At 48.8% G+C, this 25,924-nt stretch overlaps 1 protein-coding gene across 1 annotated transcript in view; it reads right to left on the reverse strand.

Moving 5' to 3' along the window:
- Nucleotides 1-24,806, reverse strand: part of exoc6 (exocyst complex component 6) — a 55,615-nt gene extending 30,809 nt beyond the window's left edge. Inside the window, exons 1-11 of the mRNA XM_080541700.1 lie at nt 24,703-24,806; nt 10,845-11,016; nt 8,966-9,013; nt 8,738-8,828; nt 7,955-8,000; nt 5,881-6,085; nt 4,925-5,068; nt 3,921-3,989; nt 1,719-1,802; nt 1,540-1,586; nt 789-909 (exon numbers count right to left, since the gene is read on the reverse strand). Coding sequence (XP_080397826.1) covers nt 789-909; nt 1,540-1,586; nt 1,719-1,802; nt 3,921-3,989; nt 4,925-5,068; nt 5,881-6,085; nt 7,955-8,000; nt 8,738-8,828; nt 8,966-9,013; nt 10,845-11,016; nt 24,703-24,800 — 1,125 coding nt within the window. The 5' untranslated portion in view covers nt 24,801-24,806. The remainder of the gene's footprint in view (nt 1-788; nt 910-1,539; nt 1,587-1,718; nt 1,803-3,920; nt 3,990-4,924; nt 5,069-5,880; nt 6,086-7,954; nt 8,001-8,737; nt 8,829-8,965; nt 9,014-10,844; nt 11,017-24,702) is intronic.
- Between the last annotated feature and the right edge of the window lie 1,118 nt (nt 24,807-25,924).

Raw genomic sequence — 25,924 nt, forward strand, 5'->3', positions numbered from 1 at the left:
GCATTAAAGCCACCCTCCTCGATTTCTCTGACATGAATCGGACAGAAACTAATCCTAATCTGGCTAATCTCCCCCCTCCACCACCCCCCCCCCAAAAAAAGAACAAAAATAAATAAATAAAAGGTTGGTACTACTAGCTTTAGTCAAGACTAAAAACCCATCTTTTTAATATTGCCTTTAAATGACTAAATAATTAAATGATGATTATATAATGATTGGAGCACTTTGCATTTGCAGGTTTAGCGCTATACAAATAAAAGTTATTATTATTATTACTACTACTACTAGTGGTGGTGGTGGTGGGAGAGGTCTGTCGAGGTCTATTCTCCAAACAAGGCATTTGGAATGATAATTGGGGCCCAACACTTCCTGGTGGGACCCTTTCAGCACCCCCCCCTCCCCCCCCGCCCCCCCTCCATTCAGCCTGATCTAATGAAGGGGTCAGCTCAGCCTAATGAGGACAGATTGCAACAATAACAGCAGATTAACTGTGAATATTCTAAGCAGACCCTGGAGCGAGCACTGCGTTTGGATGGAAGGGCCCCAGTCAGTTGTAAATGGAGGAGAGAGGGAGAGGGAGAGAGAGAGAGAGAGAGAGGGGCTTATGCTAACAGCTCACAGCCTGGGGTCCGCGGGGGGAAGACAAAAGGCCCGCCGGGGTCCGTGTGGCCCTCTACTGCCCCGCGGTTGGAGGTCTTTCAATCACAAAGACACACGAGGGGCTTTTTGGCCCTGTGGGACACCCCTGTGTGTGTGTGTGTGTGTGTGTGTGTTCGTTGTGTACTCACAGAGTGTGTGCGCAGCACGGCGATGATCTTGGACAGGGCCATGTGCCACAGCTCGTCTGTGAAGGCGCGGGTGACCAGGCCCTGCGTGGCGTGGAGGATGTGGTCCTCCACCACAAAGAACCTGCCAGGGAACACAGGGCAGGGCAGGGTTAGAACACAACACAACACAGGGTTAGGGCTGGGTATGAACAACACAACACAGGGTCAACACAACACAACACAACACAACACAACACAACACAACACAGGGCAGGGCAGGGCAGGGTTAGGGTTAGGGTTAGGGTTAGGGCTGTATCACTGGGTATGGGGACACTCTGGAGGGAGTGTACATGACAAACACACGCACGCACGCACACAGGCACAGGCACAGACACAGGCACAGACACAGACACAGACACAGACACAGACACAGACACAGACACAGAGACAGAGACAGAGAGACAGAGAGAGAGACAGAGACCGACACAGAGACAGAGACAGAGAGAGAGAGAGAGAGAGACAGAGACAGAGACAGAGACAGAGACACAGACAGAGACACAGAGACAGAGACAGAGACAGAGACAGAGACAGAGACAGAGACAGGCACAGGCACAGGCACAGAGACAGAGACAGAGACAGAGACAGAGACAGAGACAGAGACACAGAGACAGAGACAGAGACAGAGACAGAGACAGAGACAGAGACAGAGACAGAGACAGAGACAGAGACAGAGACACACAGTCCAGTGTTTGTCAGAGTTGAGAGTATTTACCCCACGATCTGGTTGAAGTACCTCCGGTAGCCCTCCACCGTCTCGTGCTGCGGGATGAAAACACACACAGGACACGTCAACACACTGCCCCCTCTGAGAGCCCCCAGCCTGGCTAGAGGACCAGGAGAGAGAGGCCTAGCCTGGGGCTGGGCATGTTAGACTGGAGGTCAGGTACGTACCATGTTAGACTGGGGCTGGAGCACCAAGCGTGCCTGTTTCTTCCTCTGTTTCCTGTAGTAGTTTTCGAAGGTTTCTCTGTCGCCCTGTCAACACACAACGGGACAGTAAAAAAAAGTTGCATTCAATGTTTCATTCAAAGTTTCAGGGGGACCGTTAAGCAGACAAGGATGTTTCTGGATCTTTCACACCAACCTAAGACATGATACGAGTTCAAAGTTCATTGAGCAAATACAAGGTGAAAAGAAATACGAACGTGTGGAGACATTCAAACGCACATATAAAGATCTGTACAGCGATACTACGGGGTGGAAATTTGGATAGTAGACCGTTTTTAGCACCTTCCCGAGCCAACAGAGATGTAACAACGCCGTTGTAGTCGGGTCCAAACCCAACAATGCCCGAGGCGGCCCCGCCAAACCATCAACACGTGCAATTAAACTAATTACACTGAGCACCGTCGACTCTAAGACTAAATCAAGGGTTTGTTTCTTTCATATCCAAACAGATACCTGCTTTGCTTTTAGACTCCAGGGCCTCGGGGGGGAACAGACTGGGGTGGAGGAACGCAGACTAAAAGGAGGTATCATTGTTATTGTAGTTCTTTCATAACCTTGATGGAGTGTTTTATGACTCCAGGGCAGGCATCTGTGGAATGAAATGCTTCAGCAGAGTTGAGAAGATACATTTTTTCATATGAGAAAGTTTTATGACAAACGTAGACGTAGTCAGACTGGAATGAACTTCGACTGATAATAACTGTGAGTGTTTGAATGTGTGTTTTCCCCACAGCTGAACTGACTGGAAGGGTTCAAACCCGGGTTCTGACCTCGCCGTGTGTGTCCTACGGTCTGAGCTCTCGGTGAAAAGCGGGAACACCGTGAAAGTCGGTTAAACTGCGAAACAATACTGAGGTATAAGTGTGCCTCGTTAAACAGCGTGATTCTCTGCCTCTGTGTGTGTGTGTGTGGGGTTCCCCTGACTGTGTGATCTGAGTGAACTGTATGTGTGTGGTGTGTGTGGTGCTTAGCCCCCCAGTCAGAAGTCCCTGTGCCCTCATTAAAGAAGCTATTCAAGGGGGGGGGGGTGCTCTCTCTCTCTCTCTCTTTCTCTCTCTCTCTCTCTCTCTCTCTCTCTCTCTCTCTCTCTCTCTCTTCTCTCTCTCCATTGACTCGACCTCTGAATGAGCTGAGGCAGTTCGTGCACAACATGAATGCCGCGACTTAGCCCATTCTGTGTTTTTGTTTTACCCAGAAGAGGGGGGGGGCGAGAGGAGGGCAGGGGAGGGGAGGGGGGGGGGGTTACTGCTCGGTCAATCCTATTAAACGCCAGAGGCTTCGCAGCACTGTTTAAGGGCAGGAGGATTAGTTCACACAACAAGAGGAGAGATGTTAGCCCCCCCCCCCCTGCCCGCCCCCCCACCCCGAAGCAAAAAGACTAATAATAATCTCCCTCTCACCAACCTCCCCACCTCAATAGTGTTGGTATGGATTAAACCCAGAAGGAATAGCGGTAGCGTGCCAATGCTAACTTTGGGAATCCGGTGGCCACAACAGCCCCCCCCCTAGTCACTGCTCACATCAGCCCCCCCCCCTAGTCACTGCTCACATCAGCCCCCCCCCAGGTCACATCAGCCCCCCCCCTGGTCGGTGCTGGGGTCAGATCACTTCATGCACGGAGTAAAGACAAAACATGAGGGAGGGTCTTCAGCACCGCCATGTTGAAGGAACCAGAGTGAAGTGACCAGGTAGGCGTGATGTCATGAGTGTGACACAAAATACTTGATCCAAAGCAGATTTGTGTAAGTGAAGAAGACAGTTCGTGGTGAGGTTCTACTGCCCCCCCTGTACTGTCTCTCCAGCGTCTATTTTTTTTTTTTTTTTATGATTAATACTTTTTGGGCCGGTTTCACAGACAAGGCTTAAGCCTAGTCCTAGACTAAAAAACATCTTCAATGGAGATTTTACATTGAAAGTGTGATTTAGTCCAGGACTAGGCTTAAGCCTTGTCTCTGAAACCGGCCCTTTATAATTTTCTCCAGTGTCTATTAATAAAAAATACAAATAATAATAATACATTTTTTTTCTTTCTTTCTTTCTTCTATCACGGAGACTGCCAATGGCCCCTGGCCTGAGCTGGATTAATCTTCCTGATAATAAGGCGTCTGCTAAATGCCAAACATGTAAATGTAAATGTGAATGTACCAGGATGGTGTAGATGTGGAGACACCGGTACACGGGGGAGAAGTCCACCAGGTCCTGGGCTGTTAGAACCTGGAGGGCAGAAGAAGGAATGACAGTTAGTGACGGTTGTCACGACGACGTCCGATAGTGAACACTACATCACAACAGTTATGACGCAGAACCGTTCCGTCAGTTGGCCTCTTTGATTGACATACTTCAATCAGGACACATCTACATTCTAGAATGTTGGGCACCATTGAATTTTGTTATTCTTTCTTTATTCAAACAGGTTGAGATCACTTGAATATCTATCCTCCTCCTTCTCCTCCTCCTCCTTCTCCTTCTCCTCCTCCTCCTCCTCCTCCTCCTTCTCCTCCTCCTCCTTCTCCTCCTCCTCCTCCTCCTTCTCCTCCTCCTCCTCCTCCTCCTCCAGAGGGCCCTAGCTAGTTTCCTTCTCCTCCTCCTCCTCCTCCAGACCTCCCTAGCTAGTCTCTTTCTCCTCCTCCTCCTCCCTCTCCTTCTCCTCCTCCTCCTCCTCCTCCTCCTCCTCCCTCTCCTTCTCCTCCTCCTCCTCCTTCTCCTCCTCCTCCACCTCCTCCTCCTCCTCCTCCTTCTCCTCCTCCTCCACCTCCTCCTCCAGAGGGCCCTAGCTAGTTTCCTTCTCCTCCTCCTCCACCTCCTCCTCCTCCTTCTCCTCCTCCTCCAGAGGGCCCTAGCTAGTTTCCTTCTCCTCCTCCTCCACCTCCTCCCTCTCCTTCTCCTCCTCCTCATCCAGACCTCCCTAGCTAGTCTCTTTCTCCTCCTCCAGACCTCCCAAGCTAGTCCCCTCCTCCCTCTCCAGACCCCCCTAGCCAGTCCCCTCACCTCCTCGTCGGCCTCCTCCTCCTCCCCTTCCTCCTCCTCCTCCTCCTCCTCCTCTCTCTCCTCCTCCAGACCTCCCTAGCTAAGTCCCCCCCTCACCTCCTCGTCGGCCTCCTCCTCCTCCGCCCCCTCCTCCTCTATGGCTAGTCCCCTCCCCCCCTCACCTCCTCGTCGGCCTCCTCCTCCTCCTCCGCCCCCTCCTCCTCTATGGCCAGGCCGTTGTGCTGGGCGGGGGTCCGGCCGTTCAGGGGGTAGAGGGGCTTGGCGTGCTTCTGCACCGCGCTGTTGAACGTCCTGTGCTGCTGCGCCTGGGGGAGGACAAAATGTAGTTTTTTACATAATCTGATCCATTAGGTGTTTATTAATGCCTGTGTGTTTTTTTTTTTTAAATGTTGACATTCTTGAGTTAGTAATTCATAAAATACAAAGGTTCCATCTCACAAAACATAATGGAATGTAAAACCTTTGACGCTCAATATCTCTGAACTACCCTAAACGGAGATAGAACCTTATCATTCTAAGCTCACGAGAAGTGTCATTCAGAACATTGGAACCTGGAACTACGGAACATTCCGAATGCTGGAATCTGTAGGGCCTCTCCAGAGCTGCCTGACAGCTACCCAGTAAACAAAGAGTACAAAAGACGTCCTCAGGGAAGCCGGAATGTGGGTTCAGATGACGTCTTATGCACTATAAGACGTCATCTGGACGTCCTAGAAAGACGTAATCTGGACACATTCCGGCTTCCCTGAGGACGTTTTTGTTTACTGGGTACATTCAGATCCAGATCCAGATTCAGTTTGATTGTCATTGGCATAGCACAAGTACAGAGACAACGAAATGCATTCGGCATCTAGGCAGATAGATAGATAATGAGAGAGAGAGAAACAGAGATGGATAGATACATAAAGCAGTAGAGATGGGGAGAGGGAGAGAGGGGGAAACCTGAACGATACGGAGAAGAAATCAACAGGAAGCACTAACTAAACAGCTTCCTGTCACTACTACTACATCATCCAACCCCCAGCCCTGGGCAGGCTCCTGGTATCTGGTGTCTCTTCTAGTATCTGGTATCTCTTCTAGTATCTGGTATCTATTCTGGTATCTGGTGATCTCAGACCTGTTTCATGGCGGTCTCTCCGATCTTGTCCGAGTGCTTCCTGATGCTCTCCAGGAAGTCCTTCAGGTCGGACATGGAGATCTCCTTGATCTCCTCCCTCAGCCGGGGCAGGTTCTCCGCCATGATCTGGCAGAAGCGGTAGTGGCCGACCCGCGGGATGTAGATGTTCTCCAGCTGCTCCATGGTCTTCAGCGCCGCGTAGTACCTACACCACAGGAGGGTCAGAACACAGACACAGAACCATTCAGTTGGATCACAAGGAAGCACATTATCTACCACACAGGAGGGTCAGAAGATAGACACAGAACCACACCGTCAACACAGAGGGTCAGAAGACACAGAACCACACTGTCAACACAGAACCAAACCGTCAACACAGAACCAGGGTCAGAAGATAGACACAGAACCAAACCGTCAACACAGAACCAGGGTCAGGAGACACAGAACCACAACGTGAACACAGAACCAGGGTCAGGAGACACAGAACCACACTGTCAACACAGAACCAGGGTCAGAAGACATAGACACAGAACCAAACCGTCAACACAGAACCAGGGTCAGGAGACACAGAACCACACCGTGAACACAGAACCAGGGTCAGGAGACACAGAACCACACCGTGAACACAGAACACATTCAGTTGGATCACAAGGAAGCACCGGTTTCCGGTGATGGAGAGGGATGTTGTGTTCCTGGAAACACTCCTGGAAACACTCAATGACAAAAGTCTTGGTCAAAGGGGGGCGGTGTTTGTCAAAGGGGCATTGAAACGGCACAAAGCGGGGAGCGCTCTGCTAGAGCCGGAGGAACAGGCCGTTCTTAACATCCTAACCGGAGCTGCAGACACGGGGACTGACTGACCATCCATGAAATCTGAACCATAGAGTTTGTTCTCTTGTGAGTAGTGTAGTGAGAGAACTGATGATGAGAGGAAAACGGCATCGTTAAAATGTGACTGAGAGGGGAGATGTCGTGACGAGGTGTGTGTGTGTGTGTATGTGTGTGTGTGTGTGTGAGTGTGAGTGTGAGTGTGAGTGTGAGTGTGAGTGTGAGTGTGAGTGTGAGTGTGAGTGTGAGTGTGAGTGTGAGTGTGTGTGTGTGTGTGTGTGTGTGTGTGTGTGTGTGTGTGTGTACAGTTATGGTAGGGAGGCTTGTCAGTGTGGCAGGATAGGATGGCCTTGGTGTTTCCTGTGTCATGTTGGATGCATACATTTAAGTGTGTGTATTACATGTCTTTGTGCATGTATGAGTGTGTGTGGACATACGTTTGTGTGTGTGTGTGAGTGTGTGTGTGTGTGTGTGTGTGTGTGTGTGTGTGTGTGAGTGTGTGTGTGTGTGTGTGTGTGTGTGTGTGTGTGTGTGTGAGTGTGCTACATGTGAACTCTGAGAGTCTGATCAGGCCATGTCCGGGCCTGGGTCATTAGCGCCGCCGGCTCAGAGAGCGAGGGGCAGACACACTGCAGGGAGGAGGGGAGGAGGGGAGGAGGGGACTGGACTGGGGGACTGATTGCCTAAGTGTGTACGTGTGTCTGTGCATGTATGAGTGTGTATGGACATACGTTTGTGTGTGTGTGTGTGTATGTGTGTGTGTGTGTGAGTGTGCTACATGTGAACTCAGAACTGAGAGTCTGATCAGGCCATGTCCGGGCCTCGGTCATTAGCGGTGGCTGCTCAGAGACAGACTGGAGGGGAGGGGAGGAGGGAGGAGGGGACTGGACTAGGGGGGACTGATTGCCTTCATTGGGACGGAGACACACAGGGGAGGACAGCCTGTGACAGCCTCTGTTGTGTCGGGGGCCGGGCTGTGAACAGGGGCACGCTACAGGGTCAACTGTCCCGCGTTTGAACGGCCGGGCCCTTTCATGGTGTGTTGTCATGGATGAAGCCGACAGCCAGAGACAGGGAAGGAAGGGTCATTATGATTCTTAGGTTCAGGGTGAACTTTGCTTCCCCTCTCCCTGACCGGGGATGTCAACGTTAGAGAAACGCTCCTAGCGCATGTATGATGACAGGACGGGCGTTAGGTGTGGAGGGAGAGGGGAGGGAGGAGGGAGAGGGGAATGCAGACAGATACCTTTTGGATTCTAGCTGCTCCTTCAGTTTGCTGTACATCTCTAGAACTGTAAAAGAAGAGAGGGGAGAGAGGGGGAGAGAGGGGAGAGAGGGGGAGAGAGGGGGGAGAGGGGGAGAGGGAGTTAAGACTTTCTGGCACCAAACGATAATGCAGCTAAATTTGATGTTCATTCACACAAATGATTGGCAAATATCCTGCAACCAAATGTTTTGTAAAAGCAAAGTTTATCATCATCATCCTCATCATCATCGTCATCGTCTGTACAGTAATGATGGCTGCAATTGTGAATACTGGAGCCTACTTTAAAGCCACAATCCGTAATTAGTGAAGCCGTTTTTCAATATACAATATATTTTCATATATTGTACAAATACATGATACGATGATTGATGATTCTTCGCTGAACAGCCTCACCTGGTACACACACCTGGACCTTCTAACAGCCTCACCTGGTACACACACCTGGACCTTCTAACAGCCTCACCTGGTACACACACCTGGACCTTCTAACAGCCTCACCTGGTACACACACCTGGACCTTCTAACAGCCTCACCTGGTACACACACCTGGACCTTCTAACAGCCTCACCTGGTACACACACCTGGACCTTCTAACAGCCTCACCTGGTACACACACCTGGACCTTCTAACAGCCTCACCTGGTACACACACCTGGACCTTCTAACAGCCTCACCTGGTACACACACCTGGACCTTCTAACAGCCTCACCTGGTACACACACCTGGACCTTCTAACAGCCTCACCTGGTAGAGACAGCCTCACCTGGTAGACAGAGCTGCAGCTTCTCCACGGTGGTGGCCATGTTCCTCTGCTGGATCCTGCAGCGGATCACCTCCTCTGTCTGGGCCATCACCTGACGAGTGGAGAGGTCACAGAGAGGTCGCAGTTAACCCACCAGGTCATTCAGAGGATTCGTCCAGAACTTTACAAGGCTTTGCTCTTGATGACCAGCGATAGCTGCCAGGCTGGCCGACAGACAGAACCCCTTACCTCTTTCCCGGCGTCTTGCAGTCTCCGGTTGGTGTCGGTAACTTGGCCCTGGAAGAAATAAAGTCACTTTGGTTAGACAAATAAGCACCCATCCCAGCTCAGCTCAGCTCAGCTCAGCTCAGCCCAGCCCAGGTCCACCCCACCCCACCCCAGTCCAGCCCAGTCCAGCCCAGTTCAGCCCAGTCTAGCCCAGCCCAGCTTCCCCCAGCCCCCCTCCCCTCCACCTCGTTGTAACTGCTCACCCTTGTAATCAGATCATGCTTCATGAAGGGGCAAGGACAAAGGCGGGCAAATTCAAATTAAATGCGCAGCGGGAACTTGAACTTTTGCTCGGGCCCCGAAGCTTTTATGCGCCGTAATAGCTTGTGACAGCCCCTCTCCGACAGGTTCTGTGACAAACTTCTCGATTTTTACTTTGGGATTTTTGAACTTTCCATGTCGCTTCCGGAGGCTCTGTCCAAACGATCCGAATCAATGACCCAATTGACCACTGGTCCCTTCCTGATAACCCTCAATGAGCTCTATGTGCTATTCACTGTCTGGCGCCCGAATTCCGGGGACGCGCTATTTCCTGGTAATTAAACATTCTTATTCTTTCGGCGGTTGAATACAAACGCTGGGCGGTTGATTGGCACATCACAAGGGGGACGGTGGACACCCCCGGACACACAGGGGCAGCCAGGGGCTGCAGGTTCAGGGCCCCTACAGACGCTCCCACATAGCAGCTCTCATTAGCTCATGGTATGGACAGCACTGTGGTGGTTTATTAAAAGCCTCGGACAAAAAGGTCTCGGACAAAGACGCCCAGTGACCTCGCGGATGCCGTTTCTACTCGGGTGTTATGTGAAGATGCTTTATAGACGCTCGTCTCGTTACAAAAACATGGGCCGAACCACGTCGACACCATCTGGTGAACATACCTCCACTGTCCCACGTGGAGAGGGAGCTAAAGAGATGTGGCTGCGATGTGGCTGAGCTGGGGGGAACTTTTGCTAAACTCTCCAATTTGTCCAGTCCCCAGAGTGTAGCCTCGGGAGCCGAATTATTTTGATCTCAGTTCTATTTCACTCTGTGATGTTCGAGCACCTCTAGGGGTGTGTACGTATATCTCACTCTTACAGATGTATCTAGAATATGGGATAGCTCATGGAAAATCTAATTTCCGTGACTTAACGACCTTCACTTCATTCAAGACACCTTTAACGTTCATATCCTGGTTATTCAGCAAGAGCAGACACACGTTCCAACATTACGCAAGTGGACGGTGCCCAGTTTAATGCCCCTAGTGGCCACAAAAGGGATCCCATCCAGCTTCCGTTATATCGGAAAAATGGGTCTGCTGCAACTGGCAGTTGCTGAATAACCAGGATATGGACCTAAAGAGTGTGTTGGCGTCTGAACTAGAGTGACGGTATTAAGGATTAATCGCAAACATTTAATTTTAGAGTGTGCCATTTCACGCGTAACGTGAGTCCAGGTGGACCTGATCACTCTGTGGTGGTTTTGTATGTAAATGGTCAATGTACTGTCAATGTACTGTCAATGTACTGCACTTATATAGCGCCTTTATCCAAAGCGCTTTACATTACAACGGCCTCTCATTCACCCATTCACACACACATTCACACACCAATGGCGGCAAGCTACCATGCAAGGCGCCGGCCGGCCCGCTCACTGGGAGCAATTTGGGGTTCAGTGTCTTGCCCAAGGACACTTCGACATGTGGCCAGCCGAGGCTCGAACCGCCGATCTGCCGAACCTTGCGATCATTAGACGGCGGCTCTACCTCCTGCACCACAGCCGCCCCTCATGGGCGTATGTATGTTCTGTCAGACAATCCCCAGGCCTCTCCCGCCCTCTTCCTCTTCCTCTTCCTCACCATCAGCTTCTCTGCGTCCGAGCGGACTTTGAGCAGCTCTGTGATGGCGTCCACGAACCCCTGGTGGTGGAAGTTGCACATCTTCTCGATCTCCCTGTCATGGTTCCGTATCCTGGCGTCCAGCTTCTCCATGAACCTCTTGTGCGCGTTGGGCTGGTCATCGTAAACCGACCTGGAAGAGAGGGAGGTCAGAGATAATGGTTATTAGAGTTAGAAAGGGAACACAGAATAAGCAGCACTCGAGTTGAGGGGGGATGGCACGCACACATGCAATGACACTTCATCCGTTACAGTAGCTAGGGAGCTAGGCTACGTCACGCTAGCTCAAACGACCTAGCCTAGCCGCAAGCCACTCCATAAGCCACCAGGAAACTGGCTGAGGAAAACGGGACCAGGTGTTCCTTGTTTTGCAATGTGTCGCAAGATCACTACCGAGGCAGCGGTCCAACAGCTCGCCCCTCCCGGGCCTGGGGGGGGACGAGGGGGGCTGGCAGAGGGAAGGGGGGGGGCTCGACCCAGATGGCCGAGGAGGCGATGATGGATGGAGTCACTCTCTCACAGGAGGGAGACAGAATTCCAGATATCATTCACATCCCCATCCATCACCTGTGAGAGACATGCGCATGATGCTGCACATTCAGACTAACAGAGGAGGCAACAACAAGACGATTGTACCACAAAGACCACGGCCGGGGCTAGGCCCCCCCCTGCCCCCCCACAGAGACGCACAGGTGTGGGCTGGGCACACTAGCTGAACCCCGCCTCTGGAACTCTCTTCCTCAACCACTCAGAGACTCACCCTCACTCTGCACTTTTAAATCCCACCTCAAAACCTACCTGTTCTCCCATGCATACAACCTCCCCCTACCCCTAACCATCTCCCCTAACCCTGCCACCCCCCTCCCCCCCTGGACATGCATATAACCTCCCCTACCCCTAACCCTCTCCCCTAACCCTGCCACCCCCCCCCCCCCCCTGGACATGCATACAACCTCCCCTACCCCTAACCATCTCCCCTAACCCTGCCACCCCCCTCCCCCCCTGGACATGCATATAACCTCCCCTACCCCTAACCATCTCCCCTAACCCTGCCACCCCCCTCCCCCCCTGGACATGCATACAACCTCCCCTACCCCTAACCATCTCCCCTAACCCTGCCCCCCCCCCCTTGTGCCTGTGCCTGTTGGTTAACTCTGTGTTCTATGTGCTCATGTTATCTGATGCTTGTTGTTTCTGTGTCTTCTGTTTTTCCCATATTGTCAGCGTCGTTGAGCCCTGGAAAAGCGCTATATAAATATAATGAATTATTATTATTATTATTATTATTAAGACAGAGAGAGGATTCAAGGATGAATGTTAATGGCTAATGTTCACCAGTGTTTATGAGCTGTCCTAGTTAATGTCTCAATACTTAGACACATAACAATCTTCATCTAAACTAGAGCCATCACGCCATCTTGTGGCAAAACACTGCCACAACAAGCCAAACATTTTTGTGATTTTGTGAGTCAACCCTCATATAACAATGTCGCTTGTCCAGTCTTTGTTGTAATCCCACAAATTAAAGGCCTATGTAAAATAAAAGGTTAATCGTAGAGTTAGATCCAGAAGAAAACATTTGTCCAGTAGTGACGGATGGAATTCACAGTGAGCTGAAGCTACGACAGATAGGACTTCTTCCATGTGTGTTCCAATGACGCCCCCTACTGGACAAATGTAGACAGTACACACACCACAATCACACACAGTACACACGCAACAACCAGAACCAACAACCAGAACCCAGACAGAGCAGGCAGGATGAACAGGTAGCAAGAGTAAAGCCCAATGCACACGACCACCGAAGTGTGTGGGTGTGAATGGAGAATCGAAGGTTGTCGTGCGAACAATATCGCATCGCCCAGGGCTCTACAGTGCGACCATTTCACTCGCATTTGCGACTAAAAATACATCTGTGCGACTAGAGAAATAAATTCACGAGCACACGTGCGAGTACAGATATTTATTTATTTATTTATTTTTTTTTTTTATTCTAAAAATAAATCTGCGCGAACAGTGTGGCCACATTTTAAGCCGTCAGCCAGCCCGCTACGACCACGGGAAGTCATGTTAAAAGTGAAGTTACTTCTGTTAAACTGGCGCTAAGCTAACATCGCTAATCGCTAACTCCCTTTTGGGCCTTAAAGAGACAAGCGCCCTTTTCTCATCTCAAGCTTCATTAGCTTCATTAGCTCACCACATCTACAGATTTGGTCCCACACACTCCAGATTTGAACCCAAGGTTACAACCAGGGTTAACTACCCAGGGTAGAAAGTAGAAAGCTCTCAGACCTTCAGAACCCATTGAAAGTAGTGGAGGTACTCCAGAAGTCCAAATGCATCTCTAATCCTAGGAAACCCTAGGAAGCAAGTTGCCTAATGGCATGAAAATGCAACATGTTGTACTTGAGTGTGGCAGAGAGGTGGGACCCCCGGGGATGGTGGTGTGCTAACAGCTAGCCGCCGCAGAGGCACCGTGCTGGGCTGGCCACCTCCACATGTCACCACCCCGGGCAGCATGGGGCTGGGGACTGGTCATCTGGATGTGGGGTAGTTTAATACCCCTAGATGTGGAGTTGTCTGGCCACCGTGTGTGACTGATGTAGCCTGACCCAGCAGCAGGGAGGTGGGCAGCATGGAGACAGACCTCTGCATGGCCTGGCTGGGCTGCTAGCTGACAGACCTAGCCCTAAACCTGGCTGGGCTGCTAGCTGCTAGCTGACAGGCATGACATGGATGAATGAATGAACATGCTGCTAACCAGGAGAACTTGACACAGCTAGTTACCATAATACAATGCCATCAACTCTGCGTCTAGTAGGGCTGTAGGCATGGGCCAATGTGTGATTTTGGTGCAAAAATTGCAAAATCACTAATAAAAATGTGTTATAATTACATTTTTCACTGTGCTCCTAAATTTCTTTGTGTGCCCCTAACATTTTTCATTTAGGAGCACATGTGCTCCTAGTGAAAAAGGTTAGCGTAGAGCCCTGATCGCACGCCGTGTGCATTGCGATGCGATATTGTCGCACGACAACATTCGATAACATTTGCACAGTAGCAGTGTTGTTGAAAGCTTCATTATTTAAGTACCGGTAGCCTAATTGTTGACTAGAGAGGGCTCCCCCCAAAGTGCCCCCCCCCCCCAATGTGTGACTGACTATTTCGCCCTTGATGCTGTAGTAGGCTATATGCAGCCTTAAAATAAATGTACCGCTACATCTGTTTGAGTTGACCTGCTTTGCGAAAGGGACCCCGCCGCCACCTTGCGGGTGGGCCTCGGGATTTTGCGGTACGCCACTGTTCATAGTCATACCACCCACTGATTATTAGGGATGTCCCGATCCCACTTTTTCCACTACCGATACCGATACCGATACCTGGGCTTCGGGTATCTGCGATACCGATCCAATATTTGTATAAATGTTTTGACCCCTGAATAATAACAAATACCTCCCCAGTATATAGTCCACACCAACAACAGTTAAATTAAAGACTGCCAGCCTTTATTAAAGCAACAAATGCGACGTGTTGTGGATTGGAACTACGGATCATAAGCTTTCAAATGATGTGTCATACATTGAAACCCGAAAAAATATGAAGTTAGAGTCATTTGAATGTTGTTAGACGTCAGGCACATATAGGGTTAACCTCTTTGTAATGAAACCGGAAGCACACAGCGCTATGCGCATTTTAAGCGCATATAGGACTCGCGTGAAGCATTTCTGCGACACGTGTTTCTGTTCACTGTTTTCATTCCCTCATCGCTTATACACATAAGTTTGACTGCGCATGACAGTAGGATCGGATCGGAGCCTTTTTTTTTTCTGGTGCGATCCGCGATCCAGCATTCAGGTCCAATATCGGGGCGATATCCGATATCAGTATCGGATCGGGACATCCCTACTGATTATAATACGACCATGAACATGTAGTCCACCTGCACATCCTTAAATCATACAGCAGTAGCTACAAACCACAGCATCAACATCAACACAGCCAGTCTTACACAATGGAGCTCAAGTCACTTCCATAGAGGATGATGATGACATGATGACCTACAGGTTGCACACTTCTACAACACATATGTCTGGGGATCTATCTTCATGAAAGAGAGACCTGACAGTGATGATGTCACTAACACAGACTGACAGTGATGATGTCATTAACACAGGCTGACAGTGATGATGTCACTAACACAGACTGACAGTGATGATGTCACTAACACAGTCTGACAGTGATGACGTCACTAACACAGACTGACAGTGATGATGTCACTAACACAGACTGACAGTGATGACGTCACTAACACAGACTGACAGTGATGATGTCACTAACACAGACTGACAGTGATGATGTCACTAACACAGACTGACAGTGATGATGTCACTAACACAGAGTGACAGTGATGATGTCACTAACACAGACTGACAGTGATGATGTCACTAACACAGACTGACAGTGATGTCACTAACACAGACTGACAGTGATGATGTCACTAACACAGACTGACAGTGATGTCACTAACACAGACTCTCACACACCGACTGCAGACAATAGAACACTTTCATTCTTCAGAGGCTGACTAGGAGCAGCTGGGTGTGTGTGTGTGTGTGTGTGTGTGTGTGTGTGTGGGTGTGTGGGTGTGTGTGTGTGTGTGTGTGTGTGTGTGTGTGTGTGTGTATACATAACATTGGCCTACATGTTTTCCAAATCAGTTTTTCGCTGACTGTTTTCTTTTGGTGTAATGAAAGAAAAAGACACTGAAAACCACAAATGTCATTTGTGATTTGATTTCCTTCAGATTTATGTGTCTTTGTGTTTTGAAATGTTATAGCTTATATATATAAGCGTCTTTGAGTGGTCTAGAAAAGCCGCCGTCTAATGATCACAAGGTTGGCAGATCAGCGGTTCGAGCCCAGGCTGGCCACATGTTGAAGTGTCCTTGGGCAAGACACTGAACCCCAAAATTGCTCCCAATGAGTGGGCCCGGCGCCTTGCATGGTAGCTTGCCGCCATTGGTGTGTGAATGTGTGTGTGAATGGGTGAATGAGAGGCCGTTGTAAAGCGCTTTGGAGCAGCAAAAAAGGCGCTATATAGGCTAAGTGCAGTCCATTTACCTTCCTTCCCTATTTTAGCTAGACCTATATCATCATATACAGAATGATGTTCACATCCAGAAATGAGACATTTCTGTATGGGACCCGCCATCTAATCATTCTGTTACTGTCATCATCTTACCAGCTATAAACCCTCTTCACTTTACTGTAGCTCAACAACCTAAAGAGATATCTTCATACTAGGGCTGCCACAAACGATTATTTTCATAGTCGACTAGTCACCGATTATTTTAACGATTAGTCGACTAATCGGATCATAAATTACAGCTTATCGCACAATTACTCAATCGCTCTTATTTAGCTATCATCTTCTAAATCAGCTTCTAAATTTAGCTTGAAGTTGTTAGTTGTTGTTGTAGGCATGTGCTAACTAAAAATAAAGACAATTAAAATGATTGTTCACTCAAAAATAGATATTTTAATGAACTTTGCAGATTTATTTCTGGCATCACTTGCATGTAATGTAATGTAAAGAGTAGTAGAGGGTGCAAACTGCTGAGTAAAATTAGGTAGGCTAGGCACTAGGCAACCAAAAGAATACAAAAACAAAAATAAATACTTGTACAGAGTACAAAAGTTTTGCTTTGCTTCACTCATCTCATAGTAGAACGCGCCTTCTTAGCACTGTAACGTTAAGACAACATTTTTAGCTATTTGATAAGTATCGCTTTGATGACAACGTAAAATAATGTAAGAAGGCTTTTAACGTAACGATATCGTTAGCCAATAACAAGCTAACTAGCTTACCGAGACGAGCCATCGTCTTCCTCGTCATCTGCCACAACGTGCTTCCTTTTTAGATGCTCGCGCATCATAGACGTGCTGCCTGCCATGATAAGCGAGTTCAGCTTTGCAAATTTTAAATTTTACATGGGAGGTGGGGGCTCCCCTGGTGCTAGGCAAAAAAAAAAAAAAAAAAAAAAGAAGCTTATTTCAGCTCCAAAAAAACATGCGACTACGGCGATTACCAAATATGTCGGCGACGATTTTGGTAGTCGACGTCGTCGTGACTAGTCGACTAATCGTGGCAGCCTTACTTCATACCCAGGGTATCATACGATAGCCAACACGCCACTGTTTCTGCAGACATATTTTGAATCTTAATTTGGGGCAGATTTTAACAGTTACATTTAAAAACGAAAAAAATACATTTTTTTCATTCAAACTTCAACTGAACGTTGAAGCTGCACAGTTCTATTTGTAATGTGTTTTTCAGTTGGAATTGTTAGAAGAAGAAGTGATAAAGTTCATAGAATAACAGTTTGTTATCAAGGGCTTTTGTTTGACATAGGTTTGAAAGTGAACCATATTCCAATAAAGAGCAAATAAAGGAAGAACATAAACTTGATTGCAATACTCGTTTATGTAAATCTAGTGCAAAGAAACACAGATGCTTATCATTCACAGACAGACACAAAACCAACACCACCTGTACGTACTGCCACAGCTAATCACCACCCCGACCTCTGTGCAGTTCCAGGGAAACTTCCTGAAATAGGCCGGTAAGGCCACAAGGAAACAGAGCCTACATAAGAAAACATTTGAGCAAACCTAGGCCTACACTGCATTCTAGGCAGACAACTGCAGAATTACTAAATCAGTTCAGGCCATCTACCTCCAAGACTGAATGGTGAATGGACTGCACTTATATAGCGCCTTTATGCAAAGCGCTTTCCAACGGCCTCTCATTCACCCATTCCCACACCAATGGCGGCAAGCTACCATGCAAGGTGCCGGCCCGCTCACTGGGAGCAATTTGAGGTTCAGCGTCTTGCCCAAGGACACACATGTGGCCAGCCGGGGCTCGAACTGCCGATCTGCCAACCTTGCGATCATTAGACGGCGGCTCTACCTCCTGAGACACAGCCACCCCACGACCTCACAACACTGAAAAACGAGACCCTTCACAACACTGACCAAAAGAAGGCTGTACTTGATAGCCTGATAGTTCTATTATATTCTAAACCAGGAATAGAAAGAGCCAGCTGAGGCCTACTGAAGTCATTGCGTACTGTACATTTCAATGGTTTACCCTCGACACGGCATTCTCAACAGTGTGGTCTTGAACTTCTGTCAGTCTCTCATGTTTTGGCTCGAGTATGAAAGTCTATTGCCTCAGGTTAGATAATCCAGAGTGATAGAAGCAACACAATGGCCTCGATTGTGACGAGTAGAACACTCAGTCCAACTGTCTCAAGACAGTATTGACAGAGTGAATCATTAGATTAGGGCCCTAGGCTGTCGGATTGCAAAAAGCAATAAAGTAATCTGTTATGAAAAACCTTTAAACAGTTTAACGGTTGGTGAGGGAAGGCTGACTTTTACATGGAAAATGCCTGTGTAGGGTGAGCCGACGATGCTATCTATGAAACACACCAACTGTTGCGAGATAGAGTTCCCTGAAGGTAGGTAGATTAATGAGTGACAATAAAATCTGGTCATCAATCTTTCAAATATTCAAATGATGAAGCCACGTGCAATCGTTTGGATACCGTTCGGTTTTTCATAATGGCTAGGTCTATATGATACGAGCCTAGGACATGGGACGAGCTTTAGCTATTAAACTGTAATAAACTGCGATAAGTGAATACAGAAAAGTGGGGTGGGCTCTGTCTTTCCTTTCCCTGGAAAATAAAAGTTAAGACTATCGTTTCCACTTCAAGTCTGGAAATGTCACAAAATACAAGCCTTGTTAGCCAGAGACCAGGACCCACCCCGTTCTAACACTGCCTAGAATGTCCACCCTGCACCCTAAAGCCCAATGCACACGGCGTGCGATTTTGTCGCACCGCCGAATTCGATTCCATTGTTTTGAATGCATCTCAATGAGACAATGCACACGGCGTGCAATGCGATATTGTCGCACGACAACATTCGATTCTCCATTCACATTAATTCATTCATTGGTGTGAATTGAGAATCCCAATGTTGTCGTGCGACAAAATCGCACGCCGTGTGCATTGGCTTTAACACCTAACAACACTGCCTAGAATGTCCACCCTAACACTGCCTAGAATGTCCACCCTAACACTGGCTAGAATGTCCACCCTAACACTGCCTAGAATGTCCTCCACCATGCACTAGTTTCAACATCTACTGTTGCTGGGATGACCGAATTGCAGCAATAAATGCATGGACAATTTTGGGGCCTCTCATTCACCCATTCACACACACATTCACACACCAATGGCGGCAAGCTGCCATGCGAGGCGCCGGCCCGTTCACTGGGAGCAATTTGGGGTTCAGTGTCTTGCCCAAGGACACTTCGACATGTGGCCAGCCGGGGCTCGAACTGCTCGATCTGCCAACCTTGTGATCATTAGACGGTGGCTCTACCTCCTGAGACACAGCTACCAGCTACCACAGCTACCGCCCCCTGTAGGCTGCTGCTGAGTGGGAGGGAGGGAGGGAGGAGGCCACACACAACCCTCTCTCTCTGTGAGAAACCACTGACGCTTGGGAAGGAAATGAAGACACACAGGGTTTCGGGCGGGTGTGGTGTGCGCTCACTTGTTTGTGCAACGACTGAACAAGCCAAAGAAGAGGACCACTGGCAGAGAGGGCTGATGATGACAGACTACTCTCTCTCTCTCTCTCTCTCTCTCTCTCTCTCTTCCGACAACGACAATACCGAATGTTCTCCAGAAGTACAGATTTAACCTCAGCATGATGATCTATATATATGGTGACTAATCAAGGAGGAGGATTAAAGCCAAGAGTGACCCAATGCCAAAGTGAATAAATCTCCAATGCGGGTGGTGGCGAGGGGGGGGGGGGGCCTGCAGATGTTTTCCTCTGCTCACAATGCAATGGACAGGGTGTTTCGTCACACCCCCACACCCAAAAAAAATAAAAAATTCTCGGAAAAACAGTCCATCTTTCAAACACCCAGTGCTTATGCAGTGATATCCTGGCTGTGGCGGCCTAGCGAGGACCAGGGAGCAGGTGCTTCCTGTGAGGGAGGGGGGGGGCGCGGGGTGGGTGTGTGGGGGGGGGGGGTGATTGGAGAACAAGGAGGAAGAGGTGGCAGCAGAGGGATTTTCGTTTTCACCAGATGGCCTCTGTGCTATAAAGACATGTAGCTCATTTGGTCGTAGAGGGTTAGGTAGGTATGAGGGGTAAGGGTGAGGTTGGTTGGCATCTAGTCGGTTTGGTAGTTAGAACATCGTTTTTCCCCCCCCAGGAGGGAGGTGTCTTATGAGGAGGGGTTGGCTACAGAACAGACAGTCTTATGTGGAGGGGGAGGCTACAGAACATGGGAAGCACTGATCCACACCGCCAGCACCAAGAAACAAACAACAATAACCAAAGAAACAACAAGACAGTTAGACTACAATTGGTGGTTCAAACCAGGAGAGGAGGAGGAGGAGGAGGAGGAGGAGAGAGGAGGAGGAGGAGGAGGAGAGAGGAGGAGGAGGAGGAGGAGGAGGAGGAGGGGGAGGAGGAGGAGTAGGAGGAGGAGGAGGAGGAGGAGGAGGAGGAGGGGGAGGAGGAGGAGTAGGAGGAGGAGGAGGAGTAGGAGGAGGAGGAGGAGTAGGAGGAGTAGGAGGAGGAGGAGGAGGGGAGGAGGGGGAGGAGGAGGAGGAGGAGGAGTAGGAGGAGGAGGAGGAGTCGTCACCACCACTTCCTGCTTTGTAGCATGGTCGTCTAGTGAGGACCGACGGGTGAGGAAGAGGGGGGAGGCAAGGCCCCTCTGGTGCTGTGAAGAAGAGGCTAACCCACAGAGTACCTAGCCAGTAGCCACCTCTGTGCTCTGCTCTCTCTGCATGCGCAGGCCTCTCAACCACGTGGATGCTACCTGCCTGCCTGCTTTTGTTTGGCAAATCACAGAGTGACTCACGCATAAAGAGAGAGTCAGATATAATGATCTCCTCTTCCTGGTTTCAACCACCACCGCTGACAGTGATTCACGAATAGGGGCTGACCATGCATGTCATTATGCCATTAGCAACCGCCTGTCAGAGTGATCTGCTACGAACAGAACCTATTACAGCCTAGGCTTATAATTAGCCTACAAAATCAAAATCAAAGTCCTGCACTTTGCGGTCGATGATGATGATGCAGCGGGTTCGCAACCACTATCGCCACCAATCCAGTTAGCTTCGACAACGGAAAGAGTAACAGGGACGAGCCCATTAGGCGTTAGCGAGCCACACTTTTTTCTCCGTATCGGTGCCCCCCCCCTGCCCCGAGTGTCCCCCCCCCCCCCCAGTGCCTCCAAATCCCGTAAATTGTTCTCGCTAATAGTATCCTGTTTCCAGAGCAGCGGAAGGGGACGAGCGGCAATGTTTCAGTTAACATTGCTTCCTATAGCCAGGGTCAATACCCGCCTGTCCTGACACGAGGACAGACGCCTCCCCGGCCAACCGAAGTGACCTTAATGGACATCCTCGACACACACACGGCCCCAGTAATCAGCAGGCCCCATACCCCCGCTATGAGCTTCCTCCTTCCTGTTGTTGATCGGGGGGGGCCAGCCGGCCAACCAGCCGAGAGCTTTGAGTCTTCCTGCCTGCCCCCACGCCGCGGCTGCCAGGGGGAGATAAAGGAGGGAACTTGTGTTGAAAGAGCAAAACAATACGAGCTCAATCTCCGGATGAACACGGGGAGGAGGACCTGGACAGGGCTGTCGGAGAGGAGATGACCGCAGGACGAGCCGCCCGCTCACACGTGTGTCACGGGGTCCAGGATGAAAGAAAGAAAAAAAACTAGAAGAAAAAGAAAAAAAAAGAAGCCGTGTGGAACAATGTGCCTTGAAGTTGTCAGAACAGCCCCGTCAGCAAGCGGCTACGGGCCTCAGACTTTAAACAGACACGGAGGAGAAACGCCTCCCTATATACAAACATATCTCATGTTATATGAGGCTGTAACGTTGTGTGTCATAGGGCTAGACCTAGCCCAAGCGTCAGTGGTTTCTCAGAGAGAGAGAGGGTTGTGTGTGGCCTCCTCCCTCCCTCCCACTCAGCAGCAGCCTACAGGGGGTGGTAGCTGGTAGCTGTGGTAGCTGTGTCTCAGGAGGTAGAACCGCCGTCTAATGATCGCAAGGTCAGCAGATCGGCAGTTCGAGCCCTGGCTATCCACATGTCGAAGTGTCCTCGGGCAAGACACTGAACCCCAAATTGCTCCCAGTGAGCGGGCTGGCCGGCGCCTTGCATGGTAGCTTGCCGCCATTGGTGTGTGAATGTGTGTGTGAATGGGTGAATGAGAGGCCGATGTAAAGCGCTTTGGATAAAGGCGCTATTTGAGTCTGCAACATTGTGTCGTAGGGCTAGACCTCTGGAACTCTCTCCCCCAACCACTCAGAGACTCACCCTCACTCGCCACTTTTAAATCCCACCTCAAAACCTAGGCTACCTGTTCTCCCATGCATACAATCTTCTCTAACCCCTAACCATCTCCCCTAACCCTGCCACCCCCCTCCCTCCCCCCCCCAGATATTGCTGTGTTAATTGTTCCCTGTGCCTGTTCGTTAACTCTGTGTTCTATGTGCTCATGTTATCTGTTGCTTGTTGTTTCTGTGTCTTCTGTTTTTCCCATATTGTCAGCGTCTTTGAGCCCCGGAAAAGCGCCTATATAAATACAATGAATTATTATTAGACCTAGCCTATATCATTCCATTGGCCATTGTTTTCAAACTGCTCCATAACTCACATATCTTACTTAGTCCAGAAGCTTATTGTTAGGTGTCATTTTAAGTCTTTAAGTCTATGATTGATTTTCTGTTGACTGACTCAGATGTGACGCCTACGTGGTCACTCCAGTCACAGCAGAGATGTGTTGTTGACATGCTTGTCTTGGTGTCCAGTGTCTGTCGGCATACAGTATGTGCACACTGCACACGAGGTGAACAGATGTTTTTGGAAGTGACACGTCAACTCTCATTGAGACGCTCAAACGGAAACCTTTCAATTAAAAATAATCAACATACTAAGGCTCCATACTACTCTATTTCACATTTCTCACAGTGAGAAGCTCTGCACTTTACTGTACAGATGCTGTAAATACTGCTACTTATCACTGCAATATAATTGCTATTTGTTGCACTTCTGGTTAGACGCACAATAATTTCGTTGCATTGTCTTGTCTTGCACTATGTAATGACAATAAAGTGAATCTAATCTAATCTAAAATGTCTCAAACCTAGAGTGAACTCTGAAAGTGAACTCTACTCTAAATGATTTACGACGTTTGGGTTGTCAGTCAACTGACAGCAGACGCACACAGGGAGGTAGGCGAACCTCAGAGAACTGGCTAAGCAACATAACTGCCATACTTTGACAGGAGGTATACATGGCTCCAGGACACGCCGCTGCCTCTGGTATGATAAACAATACCATAGCCCAGGGCCACGCTTGCTGGGAGACTGAGAGGCATTCAGCAGCAACAGTGACGTTTTTGCATCTCTAACTACCGTCTGTGTCTCAGGAGGTAGAGTCGCCGCATAATAATCACAAGGTTGGCAGATCGGCGGTTCGAGGCCCGGCTGGCCAAATGTCAAAGTGTCCTTGGGCAAGACACTGAACCCCAAATTGCTCCCAGTGATTGATTCAAAGCTAATAATAATACTCAGGTGTTGAACGCAGCCTAGTCTAAAGTTAGGTCTGAGTCAACAAGCCGGGCCTGTGTGTGATCCAGGGATGAGCCAGACAAAAGCCTGACGAGCCAACGAGGCAGGCTGACTATCCAAATGCACCCCTGATTGCAAACCGGCTTTTAGCCAACTCATTTAATGTGGAGATTAGACTAACTAATATCATTCAGCTGCATGCTACCTACTGTAATAATAACATGATATGAGGAAAGATACAGTACAGAGCTAGCTAGAGACAGTACAGAGCTAGATATTGTACTGAGGTAGCTAGATAGAGAGAGAGAGAGAGAGAGAGAGAGAGAGAGAGAGAGAGAGAGAGAGAGAGAGAGAGAGAGAGAGACAGACAGAGAGAGAGACAGACAGACAGACAGATATGTAGATAGATAGATAGATACATAGAGAGAGAGAGAGAGAGAGAGAGAGAGAGAGAGAGAGAGAGAGAGAGAGAGAGAGAGAGAGAGAGAGAGAGAGAGAGACAGATAGATAGATAGATAGTTAACGGCTGGTGGTCCCCCAGGAGAGGAGAGGAGAGGGTTGAAAACCACTGAGGTAGGCATGAACACAACACTGTTGGGATGCTAACTAACTAGCTGGAGACATATGATGCTACACAACAATCAATACAAGCCACTAGCCAGCCAGCTAACTCAACTAGCTACCGTTAGCTACTAAACCAGTCTGATGTCAGTGCCTGTGACATTTACACATACAGCCATCACACAATCCTAATCTACATCAGATATGATAGAGATGATATGGTGTTATGCCATGGTCCTGCTGCTAGCCTTGGCTAGGTGGCTAAAGCTAAGCTAAGCTAACAACCTTGGACAGCCACACCCACCCCAACCAGCCTCACACACTCCTGTGACATCATGTCATCTATTGTCATGACAACCCCCATTATGACATAACAGAGGTTACACATCAAACAACAGAGAGGGTTCTATTATGACGTGTTAAACGTTCTAACGGTTCCCTTTGAAGAAGGTTGGCTGCTAGCTTTAGCTTAACTAAACACAAAGGTCTTGTTGCAAGCTGAGCTGTTGTTCTTGAACGTCAACCAACCGATAAGACATTTATTTAAAAAGCTTAAGCATAATTCCGTTACCGGAGAGTGGGACCGACGCACGCGGTGTCCGTGCTCTCGATCTCCTGCAGGATGCGTTCGTGTTCAGTGACCAGCTCCAGGGTTTCACTGTCCGCCATGTTCAGGCTGTGTTCATCACAGTGACACTGCGGGGAGAGAGAGGGGCGCGATACCAGGACTGGCCGCTAGGGGGCGGGGCGATACCAGGAGCTGCCGCTAGGGGGCGGGGCGGTACCAGGAGCCGCCGCTAGGGAACGGGGCGATACCAGGAGCTGCCGCTAGAGAGCAGTATTTTGTATTCTTTTTATTTTATTTTAATTATTTTATTTAACCTTTATTTATACAGGTAAGAAACACATTGAGCCCCAAGGGCTCATTTTCAAGTGTGACCTGTTCACAGGCATACAACAACAACATCCACCACAAACAAATACAATACAAAACCTGGCCTACATAGTCTAAAAACGAAACTAAAAACTACATGGTCTAAAACTAAAACTAGTCTAAAATAGTCTAAGATAATCTAAAACTAAACTAAAACTACAAAAACCTAAAACTAGACAGGGATGGTGACACTGCGGGGAGAGAGAGGGGGTGATACCAGGAGCTGCCGCTAGGGGGCGGGATGGCTACCCTGACAGCTGATGTCGCAGTGACAGTTCTGCATACAGACTTGTTGTCTTCCAAGAGCTGACCTGTGATCAGTTTTAGGCCACCCCAGTCAAACATGTTAATACCATTAATGAGAAGTAAATTCTGACCTTGAATCAGAACTGCATGGGGGACGTCCTTCAAACATAGCCAAGCCAATGTATCAAAACATCCGATCAATAAGCAAATTATTAACACCACCACCACAAGATAAGAATGTATAGCTCCAAAATGATCGTCTATGACTATGACTCATTCGGTCTATTATAGTGAATGATTTATTAGAGGCCTGGGTAGTACGGTATTAGGTTTGACACTGACATTCCCTGCTAAATGATGTTATTTCATGCTGAAGTTTGGAACATTAATTGACATGGTTTCCCTGGTTTGTTCAATATTTCCTTGCGGGTAGAAAAATTTAACAAAACGAAATACTAAGCCAATTCTGCTGTCTGTCCTTTGGTCATACTGCAATCAAGTGGCTTGAATAGTTGGATGGTTGTCCATCCTTCAGTAGCTATGAATAGAGTACACCCCCTATGTTTGAATTATGAAAATATTTCATCTTTTCGAATTATAAATGATACAATTA

The sequence above is a fragment of the Nansenia antarctica genome, assembly GCF_963989245.1.
Source record: "Nansenia antarctica genome assembly, chromosome: 11".
In the NCBI taxonomy this organism is placed as follows: domain Eukaryota; kingdom Metazoa; phylum Chordata; class Actinopteri; order Argentiniformes; family Microstomatidae; genus Nansenia; species Nansenia antarctica.